Here is a 27,156-nt window from a genome sequence, read left to right as displayed (position 1 = left end):
AGCAGAATATTTACATTTTCCCTATACTTTTTTGAACATTAGCTACTGTTGTTAATAAAAAAATGTTTTATCTGCATATCAATTTATAAACCTTTGATATGTATATTGTATATTGCAAAACATATGGTGTTTATCTATACTGTGTAATAGCCGGGGTTTATTCACATGCTGAAAGTTTTGGTCCCCAGGTATGTGCTACCAAGCCGCAAATATTTTACATAAACAATATAAAGTTAAAACTTGTTTCAATTTCTTTGTTATCTGGAGATTTTTTAAGTTGGAGGAGGAAAAAAAAAATGATTTAAATCGTAAATCGTATTTTTGTGAAAAAAATCGGGGATTTTTTTTGGCCATATTGCCCAGCCCTAAGCTTAGCATAGATAATTGAATCTGATTAGACCGTTAGCATCTCGCTCAAAAAAACGACTAAAGAGTTTCAATATTTTTCCAATTTAAAACTCGGAATGAGAGTATAGTTCCTAGCCATATCGGCCTAGAAAATCGCAACTTTTCATTTTCCGTCGCTCTTAGTACACGATGTAAGTTCTAAATAGGGAAAATATCGAAAGTCTTTGGTCATTTTTGAGCGAGATTCTAACGGTCTAATCAGATTCAATGATCTATGCTAAGCTATGCTAAAAGTGACCCGGAGATCGGCTGAATGGATTCGAAAACGGTCAAACTCAACTGTTTAACTCTAGGGGAGACGGACAATGAGCCTATTTTCAAAAATAGTGGCGTGTTCCTTTAATATAGAAGTCATATACACATATGACGGCTTGAGGGTGAGTAAATTAAGGGACAATTTTCAGTTTTTCAGATAATCTCAGATTATAATTTCAGATAATATTGCCTTTAAACACTACACAAAAACAACACGAACCCGGTTAGCCGCTTCACATCAGACTGACACAGAGGTGGACAAAGTACACAACTTCATTACTCGAGTGAAAGTAAAAGTACTACTGGTCAAATATTAATCTGTTACAAGTGAAAGTTGTTAAAAACTATTTTTACTTAAGTAAAAGTACAGAAGTACTTGCTTTTAAAAGTACTTAAGTATCAAAAGTAAATGTCCTTTTTTATGTCAATGCATTATTTTATTATTGTTGCATTGTTGTATAAATGCACGCTATGCCATGGTGGTTTAAGCCAGTCTGTGATGCTCCATCCGACCACCTTGAACTCATTTAAATACTTAAAAGTTACAAAGCTTTTTACAAAGCTGCTGTCCCTTTAAGGCAGAATGAACAAATCCTACACACTGATACACATCCGATATTCCCCCAACTGTTTACGTTCACTTAAGACATAATCAACTTTGTTTACGTGAATACTTTCCAAAATGAAAATTGACATTTTGTGTGTATTGGTCTGTTTAAGTGCAAACCCCCCCCCCCCCCCCCAAAAGAAAGCTCTATTCAGTTCTCGTGCTCTGGCATCTCAGAGGCACAAAAAAACAGACTGAACTGAGTTCTTTCATCATGCTTTCTCAGATTCATCCATATGTCTATGCTTCTCTTTCTCCCAGACATTTACATTTTGCACAAAAAAAAACACTTTTAAAGAAGAAGAAAAAATCATCCACCGACTTTCAAAGCTGCTACAGAAACGACTTTTGACTTCGAGGAACTTGATAGAAATGTAGTGGAGTTAAAAGTACGATATTTGTCTTTCAAATGTAGTGAAGTTAAAGTAAAAGTTTCCCTAAAAAATAATACTTCAGTAAAGTACAGATACTCAAAAAGTGTACTTAAAGGGTTAGTTCACCCAAAAATGAAAATTCTGTCATTAATTACTGACCCTCATGTCGTTCGACACCCGTCAGACCTCCGTTCATCTTCAGAACAGAAATTAAGATATTTTATTGGAAATCTGATGGCTCTGAAAGGCCTCCTTATATAGTGATAGTGATGACGATTTCAAAACACGGCATCATGAAGCTTCGAAGCGTTATGAATCAGTGAGTCGATTCAGCGGTTTGGCAGTTTGACACGCGATCCGAATCATGATTCGACTCGCTGATTCATAACGCTTCGAAGCTTCATGATGCCTTGTTTTGAATGACTATGTAAGTCGTTATTTAGGGTTTTTTTGTGCACTAAAACTATTATCGCCGATTCATAAAGTTATTGTAGAACCACTGTAGTGAGATGGACTTTGTAACGACGTCTTTAGTAGCTTTTAAGGGTCTTGAGAGTGTAAAGTGCCATTGTGCCAATGGAGGCCTTTCAGAGCCATCAGATTTACACTAAAATATCATCATTTGTGTTCCGAAGATGAACGGAGGTCTTACGGGTGTCGAACGACATGAGGGTGAGTAATTAATGACAGAATTTTCATTTTTGGGTGAACTAACCCTTTAAGTACAGTACTCAAGTAAATGTACTTCGTTACTGTCCACCTCTGGACTGACACAAGTTCAATCACAAAAAGTCTGGCTTGTCAAAACTGGCATGGCTTTGCTAGTACAGAACATCTTCTTACCGTCCTCCGTTTCTTGCCAAACAATGCCCTCCAGGTTGACGCTGGTTCCCGGCTCACAGGGTCCCAGGCACTCCGGCTCTGTGGACAGGGCCACGTCAGACGTGTTAACAGCCACTGAGCGTGTGCGCACCATAAGCTGCTCGCAAGGTGAGGCGATATCACTGTTTCCCAAAGAGCCCAGGAGGTGAAGCGGCGGAGGGGCCGGCGTGGAGACCGGAGACTCCATCTGAAGGGAAAAACAGCAAGAGAGAGACAAAACAAGCAAGATCAGCGCTGGTGGATCTCAGGCAGGAAATAAATGACACATGGAGTACATTTGCACATGCCCTTCAGCCAGGTAGACTATTTTATGGAGGCTGTTAGAGAGGACCTGACCTGCACCATGCTGGACCTCATTAAGAGCCAGAGATGCTTTGAGTTTCTTAAGCCTCACTCCAGGGGAACAGGGCCCGCACAGCAGGCTCACTGACACCACATCATCTCACTCGTTTGTTCAATTAAGGTACAGTGGCTGTGTGTTCAAGCGCTCTAATTGACCCAACCTGCATTCAGGGGCCGTGATGGACACCAGCCAGGTAAACGGACAGAAATAGACCGGCATGACTACGACTTCTGCTTCACAGGGCACAGCATGGTCCTTTTCTGTGAGAGATCCATCTCCTACATCTACAGTCTCGGGAGTTCATGCATTATTATTATTACTACACTGATACATTTTGGAACAATCATTATGTTTGCAATCATATTTTTGGTGTCGCCAATAATATCCAAACTAGGGATCGACCGATATGGATTTTTTTGTGCCGATGCCGATTTTTTTTCATCAGTCTTACTGATGGTCGGGCTGCCGATTTTCTTGAGCCGATATTTGGAGCCGATACTGCTTTTGCTCCCTCAATTTACAACATAAAAATGACACAATGATCATGATGATAACATTTTAAAATTTACAATTTAAAAAAGGAACATTTATTGAACTAAAAAAAAACTATATTTAACAAATAGTAAAAACAGGTGAGGTAGAACAAGAAAAAAAGAGTTCAGTGGTGAAACTAAATTCTTAAAATAAATATTTAAGCATAAATAAAATAATTACACTATTTGCACGCAGTATCAACAAGCAAGCAGCATAATAAAGTGCACACTGACTGTACTATACTTCATTTTAAAACTGTGTACAACCTAGTCATTTAATGGTTCCACTCTAAAAAATGCTGGGTTAAAAATAACCCAAGTTGAGTTGAATATGGACAAACCCAGCAATTGGGTTGTTTTGACCCAGCGGTTGGGTTAAATGTTTGCTTAAAACAACCCAATCACTGGGTTAAAACAACCCAATCACTGGGTTAGCCAATTTTCAACTCAGCTTGGGTTATTTTTAACCCAGCATTTTTTAGAGTGTAGGTGCACTTCACTTAATCTCTTGTAGAGCAACACCAGCGGCAATTCAGGAAAAAATCTCCCAATGCTCCACGTGAAACTTCAGTCTTTCCACCTTTTACCATCGTGTTAATTCTCAATTGATTTTGATTAATATGCGCGAGGGAGAGCAAGAGAGTTTGAAGACGGTGAGAGCTGCCCTGTGGACGCCTGTCTGTAAATAATGCAGGGAAAAAAATATCGGCGAACGCAGCAGCCTTGTATCGGCCGATGCGATACACGTAAAAATCGCAAATATCTGCCCGATATATCGGTCTAACACTAGTCCAAACTTTGATATTATCCAAGACACCGGCAACTGTAAACACTGACTTTCGTTACATATAGGGGAGCGCGGGGTTAGCTGTAACACGCATGTTTTAACCCTTTCCACACATGCCAGAATGACGAAACTTAGTGTACTCACTAGTTGCCATATCAACATTATTTAGAGAGAAAAAAATTGCGCCAAAATTAAAAAAGGTCTCTGGAAGATATCACTGAACATGTATTTAACCATAGCAAAAGTACATTTCTGACTTAAGTTTAGTTTTCACCTCTGTTTTTGTGTTTATTTAAAATAAGACAAATCCGATATTATTGTAATCTTATATCTGTTATTTAACAGTTGAGATGGTTCTTTAATGCTGGTCTAACAGCAAAAGACACGAGCCGCGGGTTAAATCCCAGTTGTGCAGATGGGGGTGTGTTGTGACACTGCGTTTACTATTAGAAATATGCCATTATATTCTATACTTTTATGAATCCTTTTGAGAAACCATGAGAAAAGGGTGAATAATGACAGAGTTAATGTTCAGAAATGATTAATTATTATTATGTTTTGAACTATGCTGTAAAGCTGTATTTAGCAATGTGTTTGAAGTCAAACTCAAAAATGCTTATTTTTAATGATTAAAAAATGCCATTATCTTATTAAAAAAAAGTTAATAATTGTATTTTGTTGACAAAATATTGTAGTTTATCTTGTATATTTTTTTGATTATATCAGATAACATTTTAAGCTGTTATTTGCTCATTGTGCCCCACCTATGGGGCATGTTGTCACATTTCCCTTCCATTATTTCGGGGTAAAGCAAGAACAACATATACACTGTATTAATGAAACAACCCACATAATTGTACTAGATATGTGTGCAATTAATGTGGGAAAAAATAAATACTCTGAACCCCAAGTGTATTTACACAAACTGAGAAAGTCAAAAAGCGTTAGGTTGTGCCCCGCTCTCCCCTATTTCCTCCAAAAATTGCACTTTGGTGTAATAAAAAAAAGAAAGAAAAGATGACTAAATATCTTTAGCATGTGTCTCACCGCTGGCACGCAGACGAGTAAACACTGGCACGAAACAGAGAGAGGGGAATATTATATGATTGTGATTATATTTAGTTGTTTACTTTAGAAACACTGAAGTCAAGATCCAAAATTAACACTCACTAAGCAGCAAATGAGAGGCTATCATGAGCAAATCTAAAATTATAAATTGTGAATAAAACGTATGATTTTTATCATTTAGCAGACGCTTTTATCTAAATTAACTGAGAGCAATAAAGCCAACAATAGCGCAACAATATTCAAGTGCCAGTTCATCTAGCACAGTACACACACACACACACACACACACACACACACACACACACACACACACACACACACACACACACACACACACACACACACACACACACACACACACACACACACACACACACACACACACACACACACACACACACACACACACACACAGCCCAGTGCCCACAGAGAAAATATCTGCGGTCACATGTTTCCCTCCAGGACTCCATGTGGACTGTCCCTCACATGATGTCACCAAAGAGAAATATGAGAGAGATATGATTTCATAGTGTAAACCAAAAACAGCGCTGCAGTGGGTCACGAGTGTCAATGTTCGTTTGGGGAACACAGTCGCTTTCAAAATTGTTGTTGTTGCCGTTTTTGGAAAGTTTCTTGAGCAGAACATCAGCATATTAGAATAATTTCTGAAGGATCATGTGACACTTTAAGACCCCCTGTGGTGAAAATCAAGCTTTTAAATGTTGTTTATATGTCCATGTGGTGTTTTTAAGAAGCTTTCAGACAAACCATGTGCAAATTCATCATGGCAACCAACGGTTGAAGGGTCAAATCAATGCAGTTTCAAAGCAAGGGCTTCAGAGCCCAGACGAGGAATAGGGTCTTATCTAGACAAACCATCGGCCATTTTCAAGAAAAAAGAAACATTTATATACTTTTTACTAGGGCTGTCAAAAGATTAATCGCATCCAAAATAAAAGTTTGTGTTTACATAATATATGTGTGTGTACTCTGTTAATTATTATTTATATATAAATACACACACATTCATGTATATATTTAAGAAATATTTGCATGTATATACTGTATATACATTTATATAATCTATAATATATATAAATATAAATGTTTTATATATAAAAATAATATTTTTTTCTTAAATATATACATGCTTGTGTGTGTATTTATATATAAATAATAATTAACAGAGTACACACACATACATTATGTAAACACAAACTTTTATTTTGGATGCGATTAATCGCGATTAATCTTTTGACAGCCCTACTTTTTACCCTAAATTGCTCATCTTGCGCTGCTCTGCTACACGTCAGAGATTGCGTAATCACGACGGAAAGGTCACGCTAGACGTAGGCGGAAGTATCGCCCCAAGCAAACGTGTGAAGACTAATACAAACACTAGGGGTGGGAGAAAAGGTCGATGCATCGCGATTCGTTATCCAACGATTCAGAATCAATTCTGTGTTCAATTCAAACGGCCACTTTACCACTGTGTGTGTGTGTGTGTGTGTGTGTGTGTGTGTGTGTGTGTGTGTGTGTGTGTGTGTGTGTGTGTGTGTGTGTGTGTGTGTGTGTGTGTGTGTGTGTGTGTGTGTGTGCGCGGTCACCGGCCAAACAGAACAACCCATTGATAAACTTGTTTCACTTCCACCACCACCCCCACTTCCTTAAATTCGGACGTGCGAGCCCAACTATCATTTGTTTGATGTTATAGTCATGGCCGAAGCAGCACAGAAAAATAAGAAAGCAAAGGTTTTGTCGGAGGAAAGCAAAAAGAGGAAACGAGAAAGTGATGGGATTAAAGGCAGGACGAGGATCAACATTGGCAAGCGTTTGCTCGTTGGAGGAGGGGCTACATTCTTGCAAGTAAATACATAAGACGTACAAAATCATATTTTAGGATACCTAACATGTCTGTGATATTTGTTTATTTGTCTTGCCTCAAGCTATAATGCAAATCGATTTTTCAAATTTGCATATTCATCTATGGTAGCTTGATTTTATAATATTGACGATGTATGGTTATTATCTACCACTCAAACATTGAGTTGAAGTATCATATAGATTCTGTAAAACAGGAACCAATAGACTAGGCTACTATAATGACGCTGGCTTGTAAACGTGAGCATCGCGATCATTTGGCGTTTGAAAAAAAATAAAACCCATGAAATGATATTCATATGACATGCTGAAACATATGCCACTGTACCTGTGATGAAGACATTTCACACGCGACGCAAGCAGAACACGCATGTGAACTCCTGCTGTGTTCAGGGCTATCATAGTGTCATGTCAATAAATGCACGTGCGATGCATCCGCTGATGTAGAATGACAGAGTTTACGACAGTAGTAGAGGACAATACTGTTTCCCAACTGTAGGGGGACCCGAGAGCAAAACCCACCTAGTGCTGCTTTAAGGGATAAAACTTTAAGACTGGTAAGGATGCTGAAAAATCAGTTTGGAATAAATGACGTTTTAAAATATCGTTTCACATATGTTTTTACAGTATTTTTGATTTAAAAAAATGCAGCCTTTGGTGAGCATGAGACTCTCAAAAAACAATAAAAGTCTTACCGACTTCAAACTTTTGAATGATGGCGTATTAATAAGGCCTTATGTATGATACAGACTAGAGTATGTGTTAAAAAGGTTCCCAACTTGTGATCTAAATGCCGAAACCTCATGACGAGGAGGAAGGTCCTGTGGAAAAACGTCTGAATTGTGCCTAATGGCCTGTTATCACTAGTGATTGAGATAATAACAGGTTCAGGAGCTCCATGACTGTTTTAACCTCCTGCATGAAACATCACACCAGCGAGAGAAGCTCCTGTCATCTCAACCGCCTGCTGATTTATGATGGTGCGTGACTCGCCAGAGTGGAAGCTGGTGCGCTGACACAACAGACGAGCAAACATCCAGCTGTCAGCTCTCCCAGAAAACACACAGGCATGCTCAAACACACTACAGGCCGTTCAAATATACTTACAGCCCTAATATCCTCCGTACCACATTCATCAAGCAATTACCTCACAGGATCTGGATGTTCTCTGCTGTACATCAATGAGTGCATTCAGGACTTTTAATAGTGACGGATAACGAGAGTGCATCTGCCGATTCTGACACACGAGCCTTCAGAATGCAAACGAAAGAAGAAAAAAAAACGAAAAGTGATGCCAAGTGCCACAATCGAGCCGAATTGCCTTGGCAGAAAACAACCGTCAAGACGGGGAGGAAAAAAGTGAAGGCCTTCAAAAATCCAATAACAAAATTCCAGTTCTTCAACCTAATCTTTTCCTGAGACGAGAATTCAATGTGATTTCTAAATCTTGCCCAAACGTCAATCATCTTTGGTTAAGCACAGATGCTTTTAATACTCTTGCAAAACACCGGCATAGCCTAAAACAAGATAGAAGAAATGAAAGACATGATGATAAAGAGCCTATTCTCCGGCAGCCTCAGACGGCACACCCACGCTCAGGCCATTTGCGGATCGACTAATGCATTTATGCGCAGAAACCTCTCCCAATTTAATCTGACTGCTAGCTTTATCAGTCCACTTGGAAATGATCACTGGATTTACCAAATTCACCAAGTTAATACCAAGTAGGCAGGCATGATCTTCGTAGGATAGTCCCTGAAAGAGTTTCATTAGGAGGCACTTTTGACAAGTACAAGTGCTTTAGTGTGTAAGTGTGTGGTTGCTGACTAAAATAAACTGCAGTGTGAGGAAGACGTTATGCGGTTGGGTTAAATATCTAGCGATGTTTGACTACAGATCAGAACTTATTCTCTGCATATATTACCTGAACTGTGATCTGTGGCTGACTGGGTTTTACATATAAATATAGGCTATATATAATGACAGCAGTTAAGATGGACATTAAATAATAATCCAGATTATACAATACCGACTTGAACTTCACTACATAGTATGGATTTAGATCATGTTTATTGTATCAAACAGGCAGAGGTATTTATCAAAATCTTCATAAAATGGCTGATTAATGAGCCTATAAATTTGGATGCTGACTCCTGAACGACGATAATATACATGTGTTATGATTTATTAGGTCATAATGAAGCATAAATGGCTGATATTATAATGCTATACTATTTTGTGTAAAAACAAAACTTAGGCAGTACAACATTATGTTTGAAATCATGAAATGCAAATGTTTAAAAATCTATTCAATGTTATTAAATTATTAGCGTTTTTAAAGCAGACTTTAATTGAGCGTTAAATGACTTGGCGATATGGCAAACAATATGATCACAATTAGTATTGTCAAAAGTACTGAGCGCGATACCAAATCGAAACGGAAATTTTTAAAATGTGACGCTTTGAGCGCTGTTGAGCTGGAATCGTAAACAGCTCTGATTGGCCACTGTGCTCACACGCTCATCGGATATGTCTGTGATTGGCTACAACGATCAGCACTTCACAAACACGTTGTAAATATACACGGTCTGTACTTTTGACAACACTAATCACAATATTTTTTCCATATTGATCGATATATAATTTGATAATTAGTGGTGGGCATAGATACATTTTTTTAATCTAGATTAATCTCACTTTAATCTTGAAATTTATCTAGATTAAAATGGCTCATTTGAATTCTGCCGAAGGCATTCAGAATATGTGTGCTCGTAAGTGATCTCTTGTCTTTTAGTAGTTTGAATAATAAATAACTTCTGTCCCTTTAAGACCTGACGCACGCATGGATTCCAAACACTGTTCCTGTGAGCTGATTACGACTGTGTTTACGTTAAAACTCACCAAGATGGGCATTGAGACATTTTTGAGTGTATTTGACCATTAATAAACTGGAAAAAGGAGCTCATTTTTGCACTTGTATGTCAGAGGCGGCTTTATTACGGTATGTGTGTGTGCGCTTCAGATGCGAGCGCGAAATCTGCGGGAATTAGTAGAATTAATGTTACGTGCAACCCCGAGCGAAATTCAGACCGGTCACACCAATTCTAACACACTGTCATGAGGAAAATATTTTCAGAGGATTAACTGGACTGAATGAGAGGAGACGGGTGTGTGTCAACTCACTGTTGGTCGGAGAGGAGAGCGTTGCTGATATCGATACTGTAGAAAATGAGTATCGTATCGTTTCAGATATTTCAGTATCGATACATACGAAATATGGATATTTTTGACAACACTAGTAGGAATACACACGGGTTCGAAGACTCGTTCTCTCGCCCCTACAGTGCAATTCGGCTAGGTATACATCCGCGCAAAAATATCAAGGTGAAGGTCATCATAGCTTGCGTAGTATAGACCCAGCTCCCAACCCAACTTTGAGAATAGATTAACTGCAATATTTTTTCATCGCGCGATAAGAGTCTCACGTTAACGCCGATAACATCCCACCACTATTGATAATGCTCATTATTAAAAAGGGTTCATTAATTACATTTTAGAATATGGTTTATAAACAAAAATAGAACAACACAACACACTTTTAACTGTGCAAACAAGCTTTTTCTGCCTTAAAACAATAGAAGAGGTTTAGAGATGCACCGATCAACCAGGGACCATCAGCTGATTTTCCATATTTCCAGCTCTTTTCCAGACAATTTTCACTCGTGACACACACCCCCCTCCTCTCACTCACTAGTCTCATTCGCTCCTGTTAAAGAGTGCTTGTATTGCGCATCCGTTTAGTCATTTCCGCAGGTTTCGTGCTCAGACCAAATGTGCGCACACCTCTGATCTATGTAAGTGACGCACATAAAGCCACTTCTCAAACAACTTGAGAATCGCAAGAACCTAAATGAGTGGCTTACTGCGGTAAAATACATACACAAAATTATGTCAAAATGATTACATGTTGGAACGTAAATATAGTTAAGAAAGATAACGTATTTTGTGTATCAGTATATTGGATCCGTGCATAACTCTTAAAGTGTCAGTAGCCTAATAAACCTGCTGCTCATCTTCATCAAAGAACACAAAACAAAGAGAAAATCACTCGGCTCTTGACTGAATCACTTTTGCGACTTTAATTGAAAGCATTAATCTTCAATTAAATCATATTTTTACAATGAAGACTATCCAGTGTTATTTTACATTTGATTACTTTAATTTCTGTAGTATTTCTTAACTCAGTACTGTTAGACCCTCCTGCAAAGCTTAAAGCCATGTTTATTTCATATCTCTCTTTATTATATTGCATTATTCGTGCTGTTGTTTGCAATTTGTCTATTTGTTCTTATTTTATTACCGACTGTTTACTTGTTATTTTTTATATAAATAAAATTTTGCATTGAAGAAAAGTAGATTTTTGTTTGTACATGCCGTCAATTATGGTATCGGCCATTAAAATTGCAATTGGTGTATCTCTAGTTAGGTTGCCTTGCAACATATTAAAACAGTGGCAGCAAACATCTCAAAGATTTGAAGAGGTCCAACCCATACGAAATATTGATTACTGTTAGATCAAATAAACTATGGACCGGTGTAACTAGTCATTATGCTACACAGATTAACATGGGACCGTATTCTCATACTCCGGTGTTCTCGTTGGGATGGTGATGGAAAAGGTTTTTTGCGTTTCTCGTCTTGGTTGGAACCGACCAACCACATATTTTGCAGATCGCCTGTGCCGGTTCCCATCTGCGGTTTTCTATGTAAACCCACGCTAGACAGATGTGTTTGACAGATGTGCTCGCATCTTTTGTAGCGTCTCATGCATGATACGCCGGTCTAAGAAAACAGACCTCAAGTTAAAACATGACCTTCATCTCGCGTTTGTGTGAACTTTTAGGAAACACAAACCACTTCCACTTCCATGTCCCTAGCATTGGAGGGTAATGCAAGTTGGTTTTGGTTTCCCTCGCCGGCTCCCTGCACACTGACCGAGTTTATTTCTGCTGTGATAAACTGCTGGAGTAATTCAGTTCGAGAGAAAATATCATCCTTATCGACATAAATTGTATCGATATGATATTGTTAATCGACCAGGCCCGACAGAAATGGTCATCTAAATCTAAAAACATACAGAAATGACAATGCATGATGAAATATCCAATTAGATTCTTGTGTTTTTTAGTAGGAGAAATACAGTATTATTGTAATGTCACAAGGGGAAAAAAAAGTGTATTGGCTCAATCTGGCCGTCTATCACTAACTCTAAATGTAATTTAACTTACAAACTAGCTTTTTCAGGAGGTTATCAGAGTGTAAAAAACCCCATAGAGGACGGACGCCGAGGCCGTTCCACAAGAGTGGAAGTACAACTCAGTCCTGAAGAATGCAGAAGCAAGCAGAAGCCATGCATACTTAAGAGTTCAAAGCTCAACTCCATTTCACTCGCAGAGAAACCAATAACTTCACTAAGCCAGGAAAAGGCGAAGCGGCCACAGGAGATGAGACGAATCTTCACAGCATTTGCCAGATGAAACAGCTTAATCTGCAGCCGTCTGTGGAGATGCACCAAACAAACAGGGTCTCTCGCCGACATCTTTACAAACAATGAGAAGAGATTGGACCGTCACCCTTTCCAAGCGAGAGAAAACAGTGTTTCTGCATTCCTGTTTTTGGCTTTCACTGGGGAGCCGACATACATCAAAACCACAACAGCAGAGATTTATTCTCGGCTAATTAAAAAACAATTATCCTGACTCCCCAGCATCCACTTCACTGATGCTTAGCCTTCCGCTAGAGCCGCATAGAAGGAAGTGATTTTTATAAACGATAAAGACATTTTCCGCAGGCAGAGGAAAATCTGCTACAGAAAGCCTGGCTGTTGGAAAGAGGACCTCTGCTTTCCCCAGAAGACATCCATAGAAAAACTAATAGAGAGGAGGAATAAAACAATTGCCTTTTACAACTCCAAACACAAAAACAGCAAGAATCAATGTGAGAATGATAGCAGCGCCCGAGGGTGAAATGTTGAGATGGAATCGATGGAGGCTAATAAACAGGCAAACGGCACATGTGCATGATGGGCTCTGTGACGTCTTTGACCCATCAATCTCAACTGGAAAAGGACAGATCTCAAGCGGTTTGCTTGATAACGTAGAAACCCCCCCCAAAAACATCCATGCAAAGAATGAAAGTTCATCTTAAAGGGTTAGTTCACCCAAAAATGAAAATTCTGTCATTAATTACTCACCCTCATGTTGTTCGACACCCGTAAGACCTCCGTTCATATTCGGAACACAAATGAAGATATTTTAGTGTAAATCTGATGGCTCTGAAAGGCCTCCATTGGCTCAATGCACTTTACACTCTCAAGACCCTTAAAAGGTACTAAAGACGTCGTTACAAAGTCCATCTCACTACAGCGGTTCTACAATAACTTTATGGAGTGATGCAAAAAAATCCTAAATAACGACTTATATAGTGATGACCGATTTCAAAACACGGCATCATGAAGCTTCGAAGCGTTATGAATCAGCGAGTTTTCAGTGGACGAAAACACATGCAGCTGATGCTTTTTTTCCTTTAAAGAGGAATATCTGAACAACAAATAATGTTGAAACTAGAAATGTATCTCAATTTTTTCTATCAACAAAATTGCATAGTATATATTTGTCTGAGTGCCATAAATATTCTTTTTCCCAAGTTTGCATGCCTGTAATTCCAAAAATGATTAAAGATATCTTAATATCCTTCTAGATTCTCATTCTTAATAAACTTTTCTTGTATAATCTTCATTTTTAAGGTACTATATAGTTCAATCCCATAGATATGGGGATCCCAATGCGACTCCATGTTCAAATTGTTGAATTTGACCCATTTTCAAATGGTCAAAACAGCTGATACTTAGATTTAAAGAGGAATTTCTGAAGATCAAATAATATTGAAACTAGAAATGTGTCTTGTTTCCCTCTATCGACACAATTGCATACAACACATATTAAGTTCACACATGCTAACATTTCATTAAAAACATTTTTTTCAAATGTTTTGCGTCACCTAGTTTGGAGATTACAATTTTTAGCTGAATCTGGTACCCCTTGGTAGCAGTACATGTGCTCTCAACTGAGTTTCCACTACATGAAGACCAATGATTTCCAGAATAGACCGAAGTCAGGTTAGACGTAATCAGGGCCGTCGCTAGAGGAGATAGAGAAAGGTGTCGATTTTAGCCCAGAGATGCCGCTAGCTAGGAGGGTAATGGTACACGTATTTGCAGCAAAAATACGCATATATGTGTAAGAAACGAATAGTGTTGCTTTAACCACTGCATGTGCGGAACGTATTTTCCAACTCTGAGTTTTCCCCCTAGGATGGGACACTACATTTATATCAATATACTTGGACGTTGAGAACACATCTGAAAAATGGTGAGCAGAGTGAGCTGCTGCCAGATAAGTGCAAGTTGTCCTAAACATGAGACATGCTTTATATCAAGCGCTTCAAACTAAATCATAAACCTACATGGCTAGCCCTGCTAGTCAGATGCGTGTTGTTGAATACGTTTGAGACACGTTTTACTCAACTTAGCCTACAATTCATGGTTGTATACTTGCCTCTAAATGTTACAAATGCACACACGTATTTCCATTTCACATGACGGATTATCCTGACAGCAAGTGAGTCTTTTTTTAACTTCACAGACTTCAACGAATGAGTGCCAGCGTGTGCATATGCATCAAATATGAGTGCAATAATTCTAACCTTATTCTAAAATATTTCGCTATTTTGCATCCAAAAGTGTAAGCGCTTCTAATCTCTTCCCTCATTTACAACAGCACCATAAACTGCAGTGTGTTGCAACAATATTGACACTGTTTTATTTAAAGACAGACGGTTCAGTAAACCAAAAAACGGTTTAATTTACTACAGCTGTACTGAAAATGCACCAATTTGTGAGCGAGGTACGTACCGAACCATTATTTTTGCTACACCCCTAGCATTACCCTGGCCTATTGGGTGAGTACCAAAGGAGACCATCTTAACGCTAAACAGTTTTCGCACATAACAAAAACCCAAGTCTGATACCAATCAGACTCTAACGTTAAACTGCCCCGCACAAACACATGAAGCAAGGACAGTTAAAGCAAACCACGGCTGAATCCAACTCTGACAGCAGCTGCACTGAGGCAGTAATCTGTCAGCTTTACTTAACTGCTTCTGCACTTTCCAAGATAACTGATGACCTACGCTGATCAACTGAGCTTAGGCTTATTTCAAGCACTGAAAACATTATGTTGTCCATCAGTATGCCTACATATGTCCTTTTAGTTCTCTGAATTTGATGCCAAGATAAAAGCTTTTAAACTTGAAGGCTGGTTTAAAAACAGACACGGTTGGACGGTTCAAAGGAAGTGAGGGGAATGGCCAAGTATAGTATCATTATTACATTGTTACAATAATAATTCATATTATCACAGGAGTAATGGGATACAAGTTTATTGTGGATTTAAACTACAGTCCATGGTAGTTATCAAAACAGAGCAAACCACCCTTTGAAAGTAACTTGACGCTTCAAATAAAGATTGTATCAATTACATTGTTACGACAGTAGGTGGAGACACGTGACTGTTATGTGTTTGTCATTGAATCATTCATTCAAGAGATTTGTTCAAAAACACTGATTCATCCAGTAATGAAACAAGTGAAATCTTTATGAGTGAGTCACTTAATCATTCACTCAAACGATTCATTAAAAAACACTGATTCATTCAGTAATGAAACAAGTGAAGTCTTAATGAGTGAGTCATTGAATCATTCATTCAAGAGATTTGTTCAAAAACACTGATTCATCCAGTAATGAAACAAGTGAAGTCTTTATGAGTGAGTCACTTAATCATTCACTCAAACGATTCATTAAAAAACACTGATTCATTCAGTAATGAAACAAGTGAAGTCTTTATGAGTGAGTCATTGAATCATTCACTCAAGAGATTTGTTCAAAAACACTGATTCATCCAGTAATGAAACAAGTGAAGTCTCAAGAGATGTTCTTTAAATAATTAATTGAGATTAATTAAACATTTTACAAAGAGTGCATAAATTAGCATTTTGTCAGAACATCTAGTAAATTACATGTTATTTTCTTTAGAGGTCTATTCATAATCATGGGACAATCATGATCTGGATTTGAATTAAAAAAAAAATTGTGATTCTCAATTTAAAAACATACAAAATAAGTTTGGCTGTACTGCTCATTGACTTGCAAAATAGCCTTAAAAACAAACACAAAAAAAGAATTGTGGTAAGATCATGGATCGTGAAAATCGTGATATTCCACTTTCCACTGTCCAAACTAATGACTGGTACTGTATATATAAATATAAACAACAGTAATAAACAGTAATACAACAATAATACAACAGAACAAACATATAAATGAAACAGTTCTTTTCAGCTTTTTCATGTAGGTCTAAACTAGATTTTCAGGTACAGAAATAGTAATCAAATGTCAAATATCACTTCATAAAATTCACTGTATAAATATAGATGAACCCTTATTAAAGTTATTCGAGCCGTAAGTGTTTTTTTTTTGTTGTCTTTTGTCATCTCGTCTTTTATGAGAAAACGCTTCCCCGCCATTGACAAGATTTTTCTGTGTTTTCACTGTTGTACAGTAGGAGGCGCTATTACACATCTCCTGAACGAGTACAGAATCTCCTGATCAAAACACAGGCGAAGAAGAAAGAGCAGATTCATATGTAAAATAACGTGATCATCAAAATTAAACAGCACATAAATCAAAAGTGTCTAAAGTTATTGAATGAGATGTCGACCCAGGACGAGCTCCAGGACTCAAGCTTTGAGGTGTTGATGGACTCCATCTGTGTTTTGATCATCACTCTGAATCCCATCTGTATGCAAGTAAGTCGCGATTTTTTCAGCTTTTTTCTCAAAACGTAGCTTTTTTCACGAAACTTACCCACATTCAAGTGTTGATAAAAGAAGAACACATGACTTTAGAATAAAACAGAGGCTCTGTTTTTGCATGTTCAAATATTCATACAAGATATTCTGTGGGCCATGTTTACATTCACTTAAGACATAACCGACTGTGTTTACGATGATACTTGACAAGACCGGCATTTTGACATAGGCCTGTTGCAATAATCAATATATCGATATAATCGCACAATATATGTACATGACCTCAATAATTTTTGTGATGCAATATATCGCCCATTATGTTTACATGATAATGAATGTCACCAACATTTTACTCGATTGTGCTGTTATCTTGTATGTTTTCCGTGATGGAGGTGAAAGTGGTTCTTGGGCAGTTCCTTCATACACAGAGCGGTTTATCGACAGGGGAAAAAAGGCTCCATTTGAGGCGTTATAGTGTTTTCCTGACAACTACTGACAGTTTGGAAGAATAAGCCCAAATGGACTCGATTTCAAAGCCGCAATCCCGTTCCGCTGCACATATAAAAGTCAACGCAGAATGACGAGTGTTCAAGCCGTTTCACAAGGGAAAATGTTAATTTACCATTTATTCAATTTTTACATTTTTTATTTAGAATAATATATTTTATCATTTTCCTCCATCCCAATATTGAACAACGCGACATACATTCACATCACACGTTAGTGGTAGAGTTATACTCACGGAACACTATAGTTATTCACAATCACGAACGTTCATTATTTGCATGCGTTTTAAAGCCTTGCCGGTTCGTGCGCGGTTTTAACATGCGCTTTTCCGAGCGTGTGCACTAAACGCCTGTCAAACATGTGATTACTGAACTAAGTAGTCGTCTAACTGCGCTAATACTGTCAAATACACACAAGGTTAACATAAACACAGTTGGTTATGTCTAAAGTGAAAGTAAAATCGTGTGTGTGTGTATATTAGATGCGTGCAGGTCTTACATTGACAGCAGCGCAGCCTACACTGAACACGCTGTCCTTAAAGGGACAGTTCACCTCTAAAATTATGTCATTATTTACTCACTCTAATGTTGTTCCAAACCTGTATTCATTTCTCGATGACAGAATTTTCATTTTTGAGCGAACTATCCCTTTAATGTTAATACAACAACAAAATACAAAGATAAAATCACTCGCTGCTCTTGACTGAAGAACTAATGCAGTAGCTTTAATAAGAATCAGTGTATATTTTATAGTGAAGTCTATGTAGGGTTTTATTTTTACATTTATTCATTCAATTTCATACTTAAATACTGCCAGTGTAAATCTTTATATACATTTATTTTATATTATACAATACACCAGGAATGTGTACAAGGTTGTTTTTTTTTAAGTAAAGTTTAAAGTTTAAGTAAGGGTTTTCAATTATTTTAAGTAAAATAAAGAAAGAGTATTGCAATAAAAATTGTCTTTTTTCTCCTTAACCTTTGCTGTTCCTGTCGCCTAAGAATAGAATAACAAAAAACCGAACCGAAAACCGTGGTTAAAAACCGAGGTATGTATTGAACCGTGGACTAACTGTATTGTTGCATCCCTAATATATATATATAAGTATACGTTTTTAAAAGAAACCCGTTTCGGCTTCAGTTTCAAATTTTCATTTCGGTGCATGACTAGTTTTCATAGCACTCAGCTGACACATTTGTTTGAAGGACAGCATTGGACATGACGTAGAATAGTGTGTTTTGTCAGTAATTGGGGACTTTTTTTTTTTGATTAATCGAAACATAATTGACCAACTAATCGATTATCAAAATAATCGTTAGTTGCAGCCCTAGATTTCATAGCCGCGATTACATGTAAATTGCGATTTATCGTGCAGCCCTATTGCCCACCCCATGACCAAACTGCACGGGAAATCCTTAAACAAAGATTCTCATGTTAACAGATCATTAAAAGATCAAACTTCCCTGCAAGAATCTTAAAGAGGTGGGAGGTCTTCCCAAAGGGAAAAAAACAACACAAAGGAATTGAACGACATGGTTTTTAAGCCGTCAAAATTCAATGCTAATTCTGCAGCATGTGACGCAAAAGCCAAAGTCATTTGTCTGATGGATAAAAATGACAAAATAAAATAAAACCACTACCACAAACAGCCCCAGTGAGCTTCAGCTTCTGCTTTGAGAATGTGGTTGGTTAGTGGACTGGCTTCTGCACAGCAGGTGTTTTGAGCGCCATTCTCTCAACATGGCCCGGTTGTGTCTGCCCATCCCCCAGCCTGCCTCGTTTGGCCTCCTCCACACAGCTGGTTGGGCTTGGGCTCATGCCCAGTATTGTTTACGGGCCTGTGGGAGGCTGGAGGGGAAGAGGGAAGGCCCCTGAGCGGAGCGAGAGTGGCGACCTGCATTCCTCAAAGCTGCTGCCGGAGAAAATGGACGCCTGAGAGCATTTACTGAGGCTGCGAGAAGAAAGGATTCACAGAAGCGATTCTGCACTGATGTGTAAAAAGCCACCGTCGGAATTTTAACTTCATTCGTAATGCTTCTGTTTATAGTAAAAGCGAGATAAAACATTACAGATTTTTTGGGAACGACTCAAAGGGCATTCACTAGGGTTGCCCGTCCCGTATTTACAAGCACAATGACGTGATTGCTTAGCCTGGATGCCAGCCGAACTTAGCCCCGCCCACAACATTTTTACTCGGGCAGTTCGGTCTGGACTTGATCCGTAGAGGAGTAATTATGCCCGAACAGAAACTGTTCGGACCAATGAAATCATCAGGGCGGGCTTTAGACGATGATGGACAGATGATCAACAGTAACGTAATCATTCACGTCACCAAAGAGCGCTTGAATTTGTTCTAATCCTAAACGGAAAACTTGTTTGTATATGCATTCACCTTCACTATTTCTCTCAGAAATGATGATGGTGTTGGTAAGTACTCTGTGTATCCTTACATTCTTTTTTTACAACACCGGCAACGATCGTTTACACTCATCTTCTTCTTCTAACGTTACTTATTCCAGCGTGCGGACAGACAGGGTTGCCAAGTTTTTACAACAAAACCCGCCCAATTGCTAACGTTCCTCAAAACTAGCCAAAAACGAGCCCAATAGCTTTCCATTGGGGGTTCTCCGGGAAAAAAAGGCATTTGGGGGGTAAAATATGTGTTATTTTGGCAGGGCTGGCAGCTAAAAATCGCATTCCTGGGTCTGTATATCACATAATTGGGTCGCTTCAACCCGCAGACATGGCAACAGAGTGCAGTTGAGTTCTGTTGACATTTGACAACTAACGTTATGCGTCGCTCCGTTGCTCTGATTGGTTGTAGGTCTATCCAATTGAGGTCTTTCCTGGATGGGTTGAAACACGCCCCATAATCACAGCCCAATGGAGCAGATCAGACTCAAATTCTGACTAGAAATGAGTATGACGACGTCAGGCTAGTGATTGCTTTGATACGGGACGTGATTTGTCCCGTGTTTTACATAGATCCACACATAGTTCAATAAACACATAAGGATTTTGCAGTGTGGAGAATAGTAATAGCAAATATAAAGAAATCAATTTCACAATTAGTAGTACAGACGCTCATTTAGCGACTTCGTTGCAATAGCGACGGAGTCTCGGGAATATGCGCTGTAAACTTGCGCTGTTTTTTAAAAAACATGTCGAGCTCGCGTGCAGCGTTTGAACCCAAGAGGATCTCCAGATATAGGGCAGAATAGAAAAAAGGTATCAATGGGTCTGTCCAGTAACTCATGATGAACCTCAGGCCAACTGCACACTTATATGCTTTCCTGTAGCTCAAAGAGTAAGGCGTGGCACTAGCAACGCCAAGGTCATGGGTTCGATTCCCAGGGAAAGCAAGAACTGACAAAATGTCAAATGTGTACTTTGAATGTAATGTAAGTCGCTTTGGATAAAAGTGTCTGCCAAATGCGTAAATGTAAATGTATAGAGAAGCATTTAATTTGCTCAGACTGTCTGACTTAAAGAAGCAAGCGGACACATCCGTGCTTCTAAAGGGATCGGCCTAATGTTTTTTAATGGATAATATATTCATATAATAGTCCATACATTATCAGAGCTTGCCAGACAGAACTGTTGTATTTTTTAGACATTAGACAGGTTAATTAATAGATTATAGACTAATTCATGTTATTATTAATTTATCATTTAGCTACACTCTAAAAAATGCTGGGTTAAAAACAACGCAAGTTGGGTTGAAAATGGACAAACCCAGCAATTGGGTTGTTTTAACCCAGCGGTGGGGTTAAATGTTTGCTTAAAACGGCTGCTGGGTTAAAACAACCCAATCGCTGGGTTTGTCCATTTTCAACCCAACTTGGGTTGTTTTTAACCCAGCATTTTTTAGAGTGTAGGCTATATTAATCATACATAATAAATAATCCTGTCATATAAAGGTTTATGACATTTAAAAAATATATTTATATAAAAATGGGACAAATAATTACATTATAGAGTCATAATTTTATAAAACAAATTAACATTTTTGAATTTCAGAAGTGTCAAAAAAGTGATTACTGGTTCAGAATGACTGCACAAACACAAACATACTCATTTAATGTAGTTCATCATTTCCTCACCCTCAAGTTGTTCCAAACCTGCATACATTTCTTCATGAATCGACTAGTAAAGGTTTCACTTTTGTATGTAAACTATGCAAACCAAAGACAAAACACCGTCTGCGTCAAAGACTTAAAGCACAAATTTAAGGACTCTCATACAGATGAGAAATGATCCTGCTTTATTGCAGTCTATATTAAATGTCTATTTCTGTTTTAATTACAATGATGAATCAGTTTCCCATTAATTACACAGACTAATCTGTCTCACCAAAATTTCGTAATGAACCTAAAAGATCACTAATGTTGCGTTTTGCACCATTGCTCTGGCAAATCATCTTGTCAATCGAACAGAAAACAGATTTGCGATACAGCTTAGTGCACTTATCACACGGCTATGATTTATTTCCATAAACCATCACTGCATGTGCTGTGAGTTTAACATACATTTTTGACTACTCTTGTATCCATTTAAAGCGATTTATAATAGTCCTTTATGATTGTTGCTTGTCAGACCGTACAAACTTGAAATGGTGGATACAAATAAATCTCTAGCGCTCATTTTGGTCATGGTTTGTCTTGAAAAACGAAGATAATTTGACGGTTGTAGAAGTCACACTTTAGGACTGTGTGCCAAATCTTCTGACACTGCCAGAATTTCGTCTGAGGTCAAATTTGTCCGCAACGGTCATTAATCGGCTGTCAAACTAACGACCAAAGACTTCAGATTTTAGCCTAGGATTAGAAAAATCTTTTAGGATTTGCAGAATTTGTCTCTGACGGCCAAATCGTGGCCAAAATCGCACAGTGTGCACCTGGCTTAAGATGCGTACATTTTATTCTAGCAATGATGTTACATTTCGTGCAATTTTGCACTTTTACCTTTACAGTGTCAGTTTCCGCCGAAATGAAAATTTTGGCTGATACCTATAATTCTTTAAATTTGAAAGCCGATAACCGATAGCCTAGAAATCTAGGCGCACCCTAGCGGCAGGAAATCTAATTTGCCGCGAGTGTAGTCTAGCAACTCTCGGTAGACCTGCGAGCTGGAAAAACCAAACTCTGGTCAGGCCAATCACATCGTGTATAGAGTCGGTGGGCGGGCTTAACATAATGACGGCAGAGTTGCTGCGGTTGCATGCTACGCGTAAAGTCAAGTCAAGTCAACTTTATTTATATTGCGCTTTTAACAATGCAGATTGTTTCAAAGCAGCTTCACAGTGTTAAACAGGAAAATAATGTAGCATAATTTTATTCAGCTGTACAGCCATTCTGGAGAAAAAGCTGATGTCATCAGTTCATTTCAATTATCATACAGTGACAGTGTGGGCTTTAGATCAATAATTAGATCAGTAATTTAGTTTATATGGATAATTTAGTTTATTAATTAGATTTATTTCGAAGTTTAGTTTAAACATTTTTTGTGTCCCCAACTGAGCAAGCCAAGCCGAGGCAACAGTGGCAAGGAAACCAAAACCCCATCAGGTGACCTAATGCGTTATGAATCAGTCTATTCAGCGGTTTGGATCACCAAAGTCACGTGATTTCAGGCGGTTTGACACACAATCCGAATCATGATTCGACTCACTGATTCATAACGCTTCGAAGCTTCATGAGGCCGTTTTTTGAAATCGTCATCACTATACAAGTCGTTATTTAGGGTTTTTTTGCACACAAAAACTATTCTCGTTGTTTCATAAAGTTATTGTAGAGCCGCTGTAGTGAGATGGACTTTGTAACGACGTCTTTAGAAGCTTTTATGGGTCTTGAGAGTGTAAAGTGCATTGTGCCAATGGATACACATTTGATATATCGTGCATCCCTAATTATTAGTTATAAAGAGGCAATGCTATAATACTTTCTAATATATAGTTGAGATTCAGCAAATATGACTATATTATTTAACCAAGTCTTTGAATAATAAACATTTGATATGGTGGCCGATATATCGTGCATCCCTAGTGAAAAGTAACAATTGCTGTTAAAATGTTCAGTCAATGGAAAAAATGTAAATGTAAAATGTGTCATAGATGCATTTTGTTCGTGTGTATCTCGTATCACTTTCATAGGCTATTGAGTGAATGAAGTCCCCTTCATAATTTAGTTTGCCCATTTGACAGAGAAAGCAAAATACTAAAGTGTCGACATACTATAGAATAGGCAAAGCGAATAACTAGGTCATATCGTTCCAAGGCAGTTTTACATTTTTAACTTTGACAGTCCTAAAACAATACATTTTGTATTTTTTTATAGACCGCTAGAACCCTGATTTAGACTCGTTTCTTCATAAACTGAACCATATGAAAGATGCATTAACACATAAGAGTTGCTGAAAGCGCTGCGGCTCATTCTAGCGGTTTGATAATGCGGTACCGTTCTAGAATAACAGACATTACACATACTCGAACGAGGAGCTTTCTTGTCAACTAGTGAGAACATTTTCTGTGGGGGAAAAAAAAGTCAGCTTGTTTGTTTGAGACACAGGAGATCCAGCTAATTTCACATTGCTTTGAGTGCTCTGTCAAACCACATCTTGCTTTCTTTTCTTAAATGCAAAAAGAGTGCCTGGAAGACCAAAAAAAAAGATCCAGATGTCAAGCTAAGCGCTAATAGCGTGTAGCAGATCAGAGAGTGAGAGTGAGAAAGAGTAAAACACGAGTGGAGGAGGGGGTAGAAAAGCAAATTCTTTCCCCTCCTCCATAATACCACCTCCTGGTGTGACTAGTCATTCGCTAACAACAGTATCTATTACAATAATAATCCACATTCTTGTCAAGGTCACCCGCTCTGGAAAAGGCTGGGCTGAGAGGAAATCCAGATAAGCAGCTCAGAAGCACAGCCTCTGCTTCGTCATACACCTTTTCACAACAAATGCAAAAAAGCGCAACACGACTCGCTGCCAGACGCCAGAATAAACATCCAGCAACTTCAACCAGAACTTTGGCCCACAATCCTGGAGAAAAACAAGTCTATTAATAAGACATTTTCCCAAATGTCCATTGTTATGATCCGTTTTTTGTTTGTTTTATGCAGGTCACGTTAAAATGGTCATGTTATCAGGTCTTAAATGTCTTTTATACATAGATTTTTATTGCTTTTACCCTTGTCCCAGAGGAAACTATGACAATCCGTCATAAAAATATGAATTACATCATGTTTAAAGCTATGATAACCGAAATAAAAATGAAAAACAAACCATTTGCAATATTTATAGTGAACGTTTTCAAAATCTATGCCACAGTCATTTCCATCACACCAATTTTTCCACTGTTTTGTAATGTTTGTGTACCTCAAGATATGAGAACATTGTATGTTAGTTTCAAGTGTACTTTTTTTTTTTTTTTTTATAAAAAAAAAATAGCCAAATAGTCTCTAAAATGAGCCAAAAAACTCTAAAACCAAATTGAGATGTGCTGGGAATTTATGATTTTCAGAAAAAAAAGCTATTTGGATCATTTAATGAGGTTATGAGTTGTGATGTGACTGAACTAAGATTTAAAAATACAGCAATTATATAATTATAATATGATGTGTATCTTCTAAAGTAGATAGATTTATTGTTTTTACCCTTGTCCCAGAGGCAACTATGACAAACCGAAATAAAAATATGAATTACATTACATGACATGTTTATGATAATCGAAATAAAAATGAAAAACAAACCATTTCCAATATTTAAAGTGAAAATTATAACGTTCTCAAAATCTTTGCCACAGTCATTTCCATCACACCAATTCTGCCAATGTTTTGTAATGTTTGTGTTAGCTAAAAAAATTGCCAAAGAGTCTCTAAAACCAAATTGAGATGTGCTGGGAATTTATGATTTTCAGAAAAGGAAAAAGATATTTGGATCATTTAATGAGGTTATGAGTTGTGATGTGACTGAACTAAGATTTAAAAATACAGCAATTATATAATTATAATATGATGTGTATCTTCTAAAGTAGATAGATTTATTGTTTTTACCCTTGTCCCAGAGGCAACTATGACAAACCGAAATAAAAATATGAATTACATTACATGACATGTTTATGATAATCGAAATAAAAATGAAAAACAAACCATTTCCAATATTTAAAGTGAAAATTATAACGTTCTCAAAATCTTTGCCACAGTCATTTCCATCACACCAATTCTGCCAATGTTTTGTAATGTTTGTGTTAGCTAAAAAAATTGCCAAAGAGTCTCTAAAACCAAATTGAGATGTGCTGGGAATTTATGATTTTCAGAAAAGGAAAAAGATATTTGGATCATTTAATGAGGTTATGAGTTGTGATGTGACTGAACTAAGATTTAAGAATACGGCAATTATATCATTATAATAAGATGTGTATCTTCTAAAGTAGATGGATTTGTATTGTTTTTACCCTTGTCCCAGAGGAAACTATGACAATCCGACATAAAGATATAACTTGCATCATGTTTAAAGCTATGATAAGTGAAATAAAAATGAAAAACAAACCATTTTAAATATTTATAGTGAAAGTTTTCAAAATCTTTGCCACAGTCATTTCCATCACACCAATTCTGCCAATGTTTTGTAATGTTTGTGTTAGCTAAAAAAATTGCCAAAGAGTCTCTAAAACCAAATTGAGATGTGCTGGGAATTTATGATTTTCAGAAAAGGAAAAAGATATTTGGATCATTTAATGAGGTTATGAGTTGTGATGTGACTGAACTAAGATTTAAGAATACGGCAATTATATCATTATAATAAGATGTGTATCTTCTAAAGTAGATGGATTTGTATTGTTTTTACCCTTGTCCCAGAGGAAACTATGACAATCCGACATAAAGATATAACTTGCATCATGTTTAAAGCTATGATAAGTGAAATAAAAATGAAAAACAAACCATTTTAAATATTTATAGTGAAAGTTTTCAAAATCTATGCCACAGTCATTTCCATCACACCAATTTTGCCACTGTTTTGTAATGTTTGTGTACCTCAAGATATGAGAACATTGTATGTTAGCTTCAAGTGTACTTTTTTTTTAAGAGGTTAGCTAAAAAAAATAGCCAAATAGTCTCTAAAATGAGTCAAAAAACTCTCTAAAACCAAATTCAGATTTTCAGAAAAAAAAATTATATATATATATACATATTTGGATCATTTCATGAGGTTGAGTTGTGATGTGACTAAACTAAGACAGGTCAAAGAAAGATTTAAGAATATGGCAATTATATCATTATAATAGATGTGTATCTTATGTGTATCTTCTAAAGTAGATAGATTTGTATTGTTTTTACCCATGTCCCAGAGGCAACTATGACAATCCGACATTAAAAATATAAATTACATCATGTTTAAAGCTACGATAAGTGAAATAAAAATGAAAAACAAGCCATTTGCAATATTTATAGTGAAAGTTTTCAAAATCTATCTATGCCACAGACATTTCCATCACACCAATTCTCCACCAAATTTGCCACTGTTTTTTAGCCAATTTGTAATTGTACTTCGAGATAAATATGAGAAATTTTATTGTGTGTTAGTTT

At 37.4% G+C, this 27,156-nt stretch overlaps 1 protein-coding gene across 1 annotated transcript in view; it reads right to left on the bottom strand.

Annotated features, from left to right (window-relative positions):
- Positions 1–27,156, bottom strand: part of znf609b (zinc finger protein 609b) — a 100,012-nt gene that overhangs the window by 28,243 nt on the left and 44,613 nt on the right. Inside the window, exon 3 of the mRNA XM_079806665.1 lies at positions 2,488–2,713. Within this exon, the coding sequence (XP_079662791.1) occupies positions 2,488–2,713 (226 nt within the window). The remainder of the gene's footprint in view (positions 1–2,487; positions 2,714–27,156) is intronic.

This window comes from Gobio gobio (genome assembly GCF_949357685.1).
Source record: "Gobio gobio genome assembly, chromosome: 2".
Taxonomy (NCBI): Eukaryota; Metazoa; Chordata; class Actinopteri; order Cypriniformes; family Gobionidae; genus Gobio; species Gobio gobio.
This window is presented reverse-complemented; position numbering and strand designations above follow the sequence as displayed.